General features: G+C 42.1%; 1 protein-coding gene across 1 annotated transcript in view; it reads right to left on the bottom strand.

The window, feature by feature from the left end:
• The window catches only part of kmt2ca (lysine (K)-specific methyltransferase 2Ca), a 219,338-nt gene that overhangs the window by 110,406 nt on the left and 96,517 nt on the right, over positions 1-12,415 (bottom strand). The window contains exons 8-9 of the mRNA XM_038972982.1: positions 11,951-12,122; positions 7,654-7,768 (exon numbers count right to left, since the gene is read on the bottom strand). Of these exons, the coding sequence (XP_038828910.1) occupies positions 7,654-7,768; positions 11,951-12,122 (287 nt within the window). The remainder of the gene's footprint in view (positions 1-7,653; positions 7,769-11,950; positions 12,123-12,415) is intronic.

Genomic DNA, 12,415 nt, shown 5'->3' with positions numbered 1-12,415 from the left:
CTTGAAGAATGTTTTGAAGTAATAAATGGGCAAATATTGTACAATCCAGGTGTGCAAACCTCTTAGAAACTTACCCAGAAAGACTCTCACCTGAAATCGCTACAAAATGTGCTTCTAACATATGTCTCAGGAGGGTGAATACTTATCTATTCAAGATATGATTATTATTTAAGTATGAAAAATAAAAAACGGGGGGAAATTATAATATATACTCATTATTGCTCATAATTGACCCCTACCTTTTTGAGAAAAACTAAACCTCTTTCTCTGAGCAATTTTATTAGTATAAAAATAAATAATTAAAATATTGAGCTATATTGTATGCCAATTTCTGGGGGGAAATTACATTATTTTATTATAATAATTGCTCAGAGGTAGAGTTATTTTCTCAAATTATTGACACCCCTAAACAGCCAAAAGTGTAGTATTTGGTCGCATATTCCTAGCACACAATTATTACATCAAGGTTGTGAATTTACAAACTTGTTGGATGTATTTGCAGTTAATTTTGTTTGTGTATCAGACGATTTTGTGCCCAATAGATATGAATGGTAAATAATGCATTTCTCACTTTTACTATAAATAACAATATAATATGTTAAAGAACTTCCAAATTAAAATGTCAACACTACCATGATTCCGGATTAACCTGAATGAACCGTGAATAATGATGAGTGAGAAAGTTAAAAGGGTCAAAGAGCATACATCCAAGACAAGCTAACCTCCCGTTATTGGAAATGATTTTGCAAATTAAATAAAATGTTATTTGTCACATGCTTCGTAAACAACAGATGTGAGCATACAATATAGCTCAGAATTTGAATTGTTTATTTTACATATCCATCATTATTTCATCTTTATCAACGGTGTCAATCATTTCGGACATATATGTATTTTGCCTGGTTATCATCAATGCGCCATTGAAAATTCTGTTTTACCGTGTTAAAAAAGTAAGATACCGGAGACTACTCATCTGGCTCTAGGCTACCTGCTGAACATAGCTTACAATAGATGTCATTTCAATTGTTCAGGTTCACCATCAGCAATAGTTTGGGTAAAGTTGATAATTTCATAACGAGGACAGCAATTCATTTGTGAGGCGCACTACATGGCCAAAGCGGGATGAGAAAAGAAGCCCACTAAAAACATCCAAACGGTCAAGGGGTGACATCCAACGTTGTGGTATATATTCACTTACTATGTCATTGCTCATTTGTAAACTATAAATATTCATACATTACTAGCTCAAACACCTAATCTGCAGAAATGACAAGTTAATTAGTGGGTGATGGTGATTTCAGAAGCAAAATGGGGGGACAAAAACATAGGCTACATTGCCCTCCCTAAACTGATAGTGGTGGTGGGGTGGTAGATGCCTAGTCTCCCTTATGGCTCAGATCAGGTGCCTACAAAGTCCATACACATACAGTGGGGAGAACAAGTACTGTATTTGATACACTGCCGATTTTGCAGATTTTCCTACTTACAAAGCATGTAGAGGGCTGTAATTTTATCATAGGTACACTTCAACTGTGAGAGACGGAATCTAAAACAAAAATCCAGGAAATCACATTGTATGATTTTTAAGTAATTAATTTACATTTTATTGCATAACATAAGTATTTGATCACCTACCAACCAGTAAGAATTCCGGCTCTCACAGACCTGTTCGTTTTTCTTTAAGAAGCCCTCCTGTTCTCTTCTCATTACCTGTATTAACTGCACCTGTTTGAACTCGTTACCTGTATAAAAGACACCTGTCCACACACTCAATCAAACAGACTCCAACCTTTCCACAATGGCCAAGACCAGAGAGCTGTGTAAGGACATCAAGGATAAAATTGTAGACCTGCACAAGGCTGGGATGGGCTACAGGACAATAGGCAAGCAGCTTGGTGAGAAGGCAACAACTGTTGGCGCAATTATTAGAAAATGGAAGAAGTTCAAGATGACGGTCAATCACCCTCGGTCTGGGGCTCCATGCAAGATCTCACCTCGTGGGGCATCAATGATCATGAGGAAGGTGAGGGATCAGCCCAGAACTACACGACAGGACCTGGTCAATGACCTGAAGAGAGCTGGGACCACAGTCTCAAAGAAAACCATTAGTAACACACTACGCCGTCATGGATTAAAATCCTGCAGCGCACGCAAGGTCCCCCTGCTCAAGCCAGCGCATGTCCAGGCCCGTCTGAAGTTTGCCAATGACCATCTGGATGATCCAGAGGAGGAATGGGAGAAGGTCATGTGGTCTGATGAGACAAAAATAGAGCTTTTTGGTCTAAACTCCACTCGCCGTGTTTGGAGGAAGAAGAAGGATGAGTACAACCCCAAGAACACCATCCCAACCGTGAAGCATGGAGGTGGAAACATTCTTTGGGGATGCTTTTCTGCAAAGGGGACAGGACAACTGCACCGTATTGAGGGGAGGATGGATGGGGCCATGTATCGCGAGATCTTGGCCAACAACCTCCTTGCCTCAGTAAGAGCATTGAAGATGAGTCGTGGCTGGGTCTTCCAGCATGACAACGACCCGAAACACACAGCCAGGGCAACTAAGGAGTGGCTCCGTAAGAAGCATCTCAAGGTCCTGGAGTGGCCTAGCCAGTCTCCAGACCTGAACCCAATAGAACATCTTTGGAGGGAGCTGAAAGTCCGTATTGCCCAGCGACAGCCCCGAAACCTGAAGGATCTGGAGAAGGTCTGTATGGAGGAGTGGGCCAAAATCCCTGCTGCAGTGTGTGCAAACCTGGTCAAGAACTACAGGAAACGTATGATCTCTGTAATTGCAAACAAAGGTTTCTGTACCAAATATTAAGTTCTGCTTTTCTGATGTATCAAATACTTATGTCATTAAATAAAATGCTAATAATTTTACTTAAAAATCATACAATGTGATTTTCTGGATTTTTGTTTTAGATTCCGTCTCTCACAGTTGAAGTGTACCTATGATAAAATTACAGATCTCTACATGCTTTGTAAGTAGGAAAACCTGCAAAATCGGCAGTGTATCAAATACTTGTTCTCCCCACTGTACATTATTCTTATATAATTATATATTTTTTTTAACACACAAAAAAAAACATCAACCGCTATGGCTCTCATGAGGACCGCCACAGGAAAGAAAGAGTTACCTCTGATGCAGATGATAAGTTCATTGGAGTTACCAGCCTCAAGATTGCAGACAAAATAAATGCTTCAGAGTTCAAGTAACAGACACATCTCAACATCAACTGTTCAGAGGAGACTGCGTGAATCAGGCCTTCACGGTCAAATTGATGCATTGAAACCATGACTAAAGGACACCAATAAGAAGAAGAAACTTGCTTTGGCCAATCAACACGAGCAATGGGCATTAGACTGGTGGAAATCGGTCCTTTGGTCTGATGAGTCCAAATTTGAGATTTTTGGTTCCAACCGCTGTGTCTGAGACGCAGAATAGGTGAACGGATGATCTCCACATGTGTGGTTCCCACCGTGAAGCATGGAGTAGGTGGTGTGATAGTGTGGGGGTACTTTGCTGGTGACACTGTCAGTAATTTATTTAGAATTCAAGGCACACTTAACCAGCATGGCTACCACAGCATTCCGCAGTGATACGCCATCCCATCTGGATTGCGCTTAATGGGACAATCATTTGTTTTCAACTGGACAATGACCCAAAACACACCTCCAGGCTGTGTAAAGGCTATTTGACCATGAAGGAGAGTGATGGAGTTCTGCATTAGATGACCTGGCCTCCACAAATCACCTGACCTCAACCCAATAGAGATTTTGGTTTGTGATGAGTTGGACCGCAGAGTGAAGGAAAAGCAGCCAACAAGAGCTCAGCATATGTGAGAACTCCTTCAAGACTGTTGGAAAATAATTCCTTATGAAGCTGGTTGAGAGAATGCAAAGAGTGTGCAAAGCTGTCATCAAGGCAAAGTGTGGCTACTTTGAAGAATCTGAAATATAATTTAACACTTTTTTGGTTACTACATGATTCCATGTGTTATTTCATAGTTTATATGTCTTCACCATAATGCTACAATGTAGAAAATAGTAAAAATAAAGAAAAACCCTGGAATGAGCAGGTGTTCAAATGTTTGAACTGGAATTTTTCCTAAAGATTTGAAAGTTGCCAAAGTTATCTCCCTCTATAAATCTGAGGATCCAAGATCTTCTACAAAAAAAATTTAAAAATCGCCCATTATCTGTAGTATCATGTTTTTCTAAAATCCTAGAATAATTGGTGTATAAGAGAATGTTCAAATATTTAAAATGAACACTGTATTCTATGAGCACCAGTATTGTAAAAACTTGTAAAATCTACTCCACAGATATGGCTCTTTTGCAACTTGTGGATAAAATCTTTACAGCTCTTAACAAAGAATATGGTCTTGGCATATTTTTTTATTTATCCAATGCGTTTGACACAGTCGATCATGAAATATTACTTTCTAAATTGTATTACTACGCTTTCAATGAGATTACATACATCATTCCCTTTGCTGATGATACCAATTTCATTTCATCACAAGAATTTTTATTCACTATTTAATTAAGCTAACTCATGTATGGCCACATTTTCTGAATGGTTCCAGATAATTTGTTAATCTTCAACTGTTAAAATATTATTGTATTAAATAGTAAGTAAATAATAAATATATAAAAATAAAAAGAGCCAGAATCTCAATTGGTGGGAATGAAATGGAACAAGACACATCCACTAGATTCCTCAGAGTTCTAATTAATGAAAAGTTATCCTGGAAAGATCATATTCAATTTGTCTGTAGCAAGGTGATGACATTTGTAGGTATCATCAGCAAGATTAGTGGTTTGGTTCATCAGGCTTGCTTCCTAACTCTATACTATAGCTTAATTTACCCATATCTCATTTCCTGTAATAGTGGCTGGGCCGGTACATATGCCTCATACCCACACAAATTACTCATCATACAAAAGACATTTGCAAGACTAGCCACCACCAGTATCTCAGTATCGTGTCTATTTATGACATTAATGTACACCAATTACGCACTTTCATCTAGAAATACTCATACCTCCCAGACAGTTTACCTTTCAATGGATTCTTCCAGGTTCATTCTGACATGCATCTATATAACAAGACACTGTGATAACCTTCACCTTCCCTACTGCCGCACCTCACAGTCAATTCTCTCAGACACAGAGGTACCATACTCTGGAATTCTTATCTTCACATTGCCGAAAGCTCATCATCCCTCAATAACTTCAAGCGAAGAAAGGGGGTCAGCCTGATGAACCAAACTACCCAATAATCCCCTCTATGTAGCCTAACTCTCACACACACACACATTTAAACAAAACAAATACTATTAGGTTTTAGTGATTACTGATCAATTAATTTACAATTAGCAGGTTTTGTTATCCGTTTAACAAACCTTTATTTTTGTACTTGGTTCTTTTGTGGTGTGGTTTTCATATAAGCCCTTGGGCTTCCAGCCACACCTGCACACCGTTTAAAAAACAGCAACAATACAGATACATTTTATCACTTGTTTTCTTTGCTGCAAATAAATTAAACAAAATTAAACTAATTACTTTTGACAAAATAATGGTTTCAGAACAATCTACAGGAATGTTTGTGTACCAAAGTAAGCAAAATGCTTCGATAAAAAGAAGGCAATGCCGGTCATTTTTGGTTTATCATCCCAGCTCAAACATACACCATGGACATTCATCATTCACACCCACAGCTCAGACAGATCCAACTCAGAGGCCCAGCTCATGAGCTCCATCAGCTGCAGATTTACATTTAGTATATACAAATAAAGTGTTCAAGAAACAAATGTTAGTGCATTGAATCGTATCGAACCAGATCGCATCGATAAGATCTCTAATAAAACAGAATCGTTTCAACCTAAAATGTATCGTTCCTGTATCGGAGCATATGTATATAGATACACACAGTCCATTCAGGAAGTTTTCAGACCTCTTCCCTTTTTCCACATTTTGTTACGTTACAGCCTAATTCTAAAATTGATTAAATGTATTGTTTTCCTCTTCAATCTACACACATCTCTGCAGATAAAGTCACCACTGTCTTTCATCTAATCTTTACTATATACATTGCCTTCAGAAAGAATTCATACTCCTTGACATATTCCACATTTTGATGTTACAGCCTGAATTCATAATGGATTAAATATATGTTCTCACCCATCAACACACAGTACCCCATAATGACAAAGTGAAAACATATTTTTATATATTTCAGCAAATTTATTTTATTTGCATAAGTATTCAGACCCTTTGCTATGAGACTCGAAATTGAGCTCAGGTGCATTCTGTTTCCACTGATCATCCTTGAGATGTTTCTAGAACTTGATTGGAGTCCACCTGTGGTAAATTCAATTGATTGGACATGATTTGAAAAGATATACACCTGTCTATATAAGGTCCCACAGTTGACCGTGCATGTCAGAGCAAAAACCAAGCCATGAGGTAGAAGGAATTGTCTGCAGAGCTCCGAGACAGGATTGTATCGAGGCACAGGTCTGGGGAAGGTTACCAAAAAAAATGCTGCAGCATTGAAGGTCCCCAAGAACACAGTGGCGTCAATCATTATTAAATGGAAGAGGTTTGGAACCACCAAGAGTCTACCTAGAGCTGGCCACCTGGCCAAACTGAGAAATCGGGGGGGAAGGGCCTTGGTCAGGGAGGTGATCAAGAACCTGATGGTCTCTCTGACAGAGCTCCAGAGCTCCTCTGTGGAGATGGGAGAATCTTCCAGAAGGACAACCATCTCCGCAGCCCTCCACCAAATCAGGCCTTTATGGTAGAGTGGCCAGACGGGAGCCACTCCTCAGTAAAAGGCACGACAACCCACTAGGAGTTTGCCAAAAGGACTCTCAGACCATGAGAAACAAGTTTCTCTGGTCTGATGAAACCAAGATTGAACTCTTTGGCCTGAATGCCAAGCGTCACGTCTGGAAGAAACCTGGCACTATCCCTACGATGAAGCATGGTGGTGGCAGCATCATGCTGTGGGGATGTTTTTCAGCAGCAGGACCTGGAAGACTAGTCAGGATCGAGGGAAAGATGAACGGAGCACAGACCGGGGAAACAGGACAACGACCCTAGGAATACAGTAAAGACAATGCAGAAGTGTCTCTGAATATCCTTGAGAAGCCCAGCCAGAGCCCAGACTTGAATCCGATCAATCATCTCTGGTGCGACCTGAAAATAGCTGTGCAGCGACGCTCCCCAACCAACCATGACAGAGCTTGAGAGGATCTGCAGAGAAGAATGGGAGAAACCCTACAAATACAGGTGTGCCAAGCTTGTACCGTCATACCCAAGAAGACACGAGGCTGTAATCGATGCCAAAGGTGCTTCAACAAAGTACTAAGTAAAGGGTCTGAATACTTATGTAAATGTAACACCCTTGCAAAAAATAAAACGTTTTTACCTTGTCATTATGGTGTATTGTGTGTAGCAAAAACAATTTAATCCATTTTAGAATAAGGCTGTAACATAACAAAACGTGGAAATAGTCAAGAGGTCTGAATACTTTCCGAATGCACTGTATCGAACTGTCTTGAAAGGAAAAGCTGCACATCCCTAACACGCTCCCGTCTCGGCCCGACGGTATTCCGTGTTGTGAAAAGTGTTTGGAGTGTTTCTTACCTTGCATCGCCAGCCATTGGTGGGGATGGATTCCATGGCAGGCTGGAGACAGAAGGTGTGATAGCCTTTGTCACACATGTCACACACCAGCATCTTGCTGTCCTCTCCCGGGTTCCTGAAAAACACACACAGTAGAGGGAAAGATGACACACACACACCTAATAATATGACCTCAGTGTACAAGACATTAGGAACACCTTCCTAATATTGTGTTACATCCCCCTTTGCCCTCAGAATAGCCTCAATTCGTTTTGGCATGGACTCTACAAGGTGTCGAAAGCATTCCACAGGGATGCTGGCCCATGTTGACTCCAATGCTTCCCACAGTTGTGTCAAGTTGGCTGGATGTCCTTTGGGTGGTGGACCATTCTTGATACACAACTGTTGAGCAGGAAAAACCCAGCAGCGCTGCAATTCTTGACACACTCAAACCAGTGCACCTGGCACCTACTACCATGCCCCTGTCAAAGGCACTTACAACTTTTGTCTTGCCCATTCACCCTCTGAATGACACATACACAATCAATGTCTGAATTGTCTCAAGGCTTAAAATTCCTTCTTTAACCCGTCTCCTCCCCTTCATCTACACTGATTGAAGTGGATTTAACAAGTGACAATGTTTTGTATACTCAGTGTATGAGACACTTATGGAGACGCACACAAAAGAGAAAAATGACACCCACCCACACACCTAATAGGCAACAAACACAAAAATCTGAAAAATTGCAAGGGTTGTAGTATGAATAGCACAAGTTTGTTTCCCGACCGCGTCAACAGACAACCTAACAAACTGTCAACTGTTGACTCTGGTCCTCCAGGGTCTCAGTGTCTATGGGCTCTTTATCAGTGACTCATTTCGAGTCTGGGACTTGGACAATCGACTACATTCATTTATCAATGAAGTATGAGGAAGAAAAGAAAGCCAGCCAGACAGTTGGGAGTTTGAATTTAATTTGTCCATGGGGGAGGTTCACATAGTAGGTTATGTTTAATACAATATATTTTATCACACACACACACCACATTGTGAACAATACCTTCTTCTTTTTTTAAACAGTTTATAGGAATGAGAAAATAACATTTCCTTCAACAGAATAAAATTTGCTAAGCATCAAGATTCAAAATGTGTTCAGCCAATCAAACCTGCCATTAAACTGAACCCGCAATCGAGAACAGCCTCTCCACGGCGGATTTTGGTTGGATTAACTATGTTTGAAGAATAAATCAAGAGACCAGAGTGTAAGATTTATGGTGTACGCATGTGTGTGTGCGGTGGAGGGTTATGATATTAGGGAAGAGGCTAGAGCCCTGAGATCTATCAAATCCCAGCAGCCTGTATTTCAGCTGACGCAAATCCAACCTGAATGAAAACATCATCTGAGATTTACAACTGTGCAGTGGAGTCATTACCGCCCGCGCACACACGTCCCTAGATCACGCCGCATGCTGGTGGTGCCTAACCAACCCCCCCATCAACCCCCTCTCCTCACCCCTGCCAATTCCCCAGCTCTCCATCTGGTAAAACTGCAGTATACATTTCACTGTGCTTTTCCCCCTCTCTCTTCCTTCCCAGTTCATTGGGAGGCTCAGCACCATGATGCAGTGATCCAAAATAAGGTGGGGTGGAGGTGGGTGTGTATGTGTGCATGCATTGTGAGAGGATGGCAGGGGTATACAGTAGGCCTCTTGCCCCTACAGACAGGCTTTACGGTAGGCCTCTTGCCCCTACAGACAGGCTTCACGGTAGGCCTCTTGCCCCTACAGACAGGCTTCACGGTAGGCCTCTTGCCCCTACAGACAGGCTTCACGGTAGGCCTCTTGCCCCTACAGACAGGCTTCACGGTAGGCCTCTTGCCCCTACAGACAGGCTTCACGGTAGGCCTCTTGCCCCTACAGACAGGCTTCACGGTAGGCCTCTTGTCCCTACAGACAGGTTTCACGGTAGGCCTCTTGTCCCTACAGACAGGCTTCACGGTAGGCCTCTTGTCCCTACAGACTTGGGAGGTGAATTGATGTTGTAGAATAATAGCGAAGACATCAAAACTATGAAATAACACAAATGGAATCATGTCGTAACCAAAAAAGTGTAAAACATCAAAATCTATTTTACATTTCAGATTATTCAAAGTAGCCACAATTTACCTGGATGACAACTATGCACACTCTTGGCATTCTCTCAACCAGCTACGTGAGGAATGCTTTTCCTTTTCCTTCACTCTGCGGTCCAACTTATCCCATAACATCTCAATTGGGTTGAGGTCAGGTCAGGTCAGGTGATTGTGTAGGCCAGGTCATCTGATGCAGCACTCCATCACTTTCCTTGGTCAAACAGCCCTTACACAGCCTGGAGGGGTGTTTTGGGTCATTGTCCTGAGCCAGTTTTATAATAGCGAGTGATGACCATGCGCAATGCCAAGCGTTGGCTGGAGTGGTGTAAAGCTTGCCGCAATTGGACACTGGAGCAGTGGAAACGGATTCTCTGGAATGATGAATCACGCTTCACCATCTGGTAGTCCGACAGATGAATCTGGGTTTGGCAGATGCCAGGAGAACACTACCTGCCCCAATACATAGTGCCAACTGTAAAGTATGGTGGAGGATGAATAATGGTCTGGGGCTGTTTTTCATGGTTCGGGCTTAACGCTACAGCAATGCCTAGTTAAATAAAAGGTTACATTCAAAATATATATTATATATATACACATACACACACACACACACACACACTACCGTTCAAAAGTTTGGGGTCACTTAGAAATGTCCTTTTTTTTAAAGAAACGCTAATTTTTTGTCCGTTAAAATAACATCAAATTGGTCAGAAACACAGTGTAGACATTGTAATGTTGTAAATTATTATTGTAGCTGGAAACGGCTGATTTTTTATGGAATGTCTACATAGGCCCATTATCAGCAGCCATCACTCATGTGTTCCAAAGGCACGTTGTGTTAACTCATCCAAGTTAATAATTGTAAAAGGCTAATTGATCATTAGAAAACCCTTTTGCAATTGTTAGCACAGCTGAAAACTGATGTCCTGATTAAAGAAGCAATACAACTGGCCTTCTTTAGACTAGTTGAGTATCAGCATTTGTGGGTTCGATTACAGGCTCAAAATGTCCAGAAACAAAGACCTTTCTTCTGAAACTCATCAGTCTATTCTTGTTCTGAGAAATGAAGGCTATTCCATGCGAGAAATTACCAAGAAACTGAAGATCTCGTACAACGCTGTGAGCTACTCCCTTCACAGAACAGCGCAAACTGGCTCTAACCAGAATAGAAAGAGGAGTGGGAGGCCCCGGTGCACAACTGAGCAAGAGGACAAGTACATTAGTGTCTCTAGTTTGAGAAACAGACGCCCCACAAGTCCTCAACTAGCAGCTTCATTAAATAGTACACGCAAAACACCAGTCTCAACGTCAACAGTGAAGAGGCGACTCCGGGATGCTGACCTTCTAGGCAGAGTTCCTCTGTCCAGTGTCTGTGTTCTTTTGCCCATTTGAATATTTTATTTTTATTGGCCAGTCTGAGATAAGGCTTTTTCTTTGCAACTAATCAATTTGATGTTTGACATATACAGGGGGTACTGGTACCGAGTCGATGTGCGGTGGTACAGGTTAGTCGAGGTAATTGAGGACGGAACAGTGGAACAGAACAAAAAAAGAAAGTGGTTCTGTTCAGAACGAAACGATTGGAAAATTATTTTGGTTCCAAAACTAGCCTGCTAGCCATTACCCTGTCAAACCCTGGTTGTACGACACTACTTAAGGTCTCGGGGTGGGTGACCACACCACACGATGGCTACTAGCGCACCCAGCCAACTAGCGCACCCAGCCAACTAGCGCACCCAGCCAACTAGCGCACCCAGCCAACTAGCGCACCCAGCCAACTAGCGCACCCAGCCAACTAGCGCACCCAGCCAACTAGCGCACACAGCCAACTAGCGCACACCGCCAACTAGCGCACACCGCCAACTAGCGCACACAGCCAACTAGCGCACACCGCCAACTAGCGCACACCGCCAACTAGCACACACAGCCAACTAGCACACACAGCCAACTAGCACACACAGCCAACTAGCACACACAGCCAACTAGCACACACAGCCACTAGCAAACACAGCCAACTAGCACAATGACTACTAGCACAATGGCTACTAGCACAATGGCTTCTAGCAAACACAGCCAACTAGTAAAACGGGCTACTAATGCATACAGCTAATTAGCACAGTGGCTACTAGTGCATACAGTTAATTAACAAGCTCACATCTGGTAAGATATGCTACAGAGTCGACCCTTACCTGCAGGTCAAACAGACTTTGCACTCGGGGCACTGCCAGCCGGCCCTCTTCAGGGGGGTAACACCCACGTCCAAACACGCCCCGTGGTAGTGCTGCCCACACGTGGTACAGAAGAGCTGGTCCTGCAGGTCCCCAGCACTGTCACACAACAAGCACTTCACCTCCTCTTTAGCTGTGGGTGAGGAGGAAAAAAAAAACACTAAAAAAGGGACAGTTTAGGAAAGGGACATAATATTAAAGGGACAGTTTAGGAAAGGGACATAATATTAAAGGGACAGTTCAGGAAAGGGACATAATATTAAAGGGACAGTTCAGGGAGGCACTATATTAAAAAGGGAAATTTCTAAATCGTTCAACGTAATATTAATAACCTCCAGCACTACCCCAACTGGGGCTGGGCGATATATCAAATTAATTAGAATTGATCTTTTAGCGCGATATTCCAACGGACTGTATTGCAAGAAA

Source organism: Salvelinus namaycush, chromosome 33, assembly GCF_016432855.1.
Source record: "Salvelinus namaycush isolate Seneca chromosome 33, SaNama_1.0, whole genome shotgun sequence".
Lineage (NCBI taxonomy): Eukaryota > Metazoa > Chordata > Actinopteri > Salmoniformes > Salmonidae > Salvelinus > Salvelinus namaycush.
Note: the sequence above shows the minus strand (reverse complement) of the source record. Positions and strands in the feature narration are given on the sequence as shown.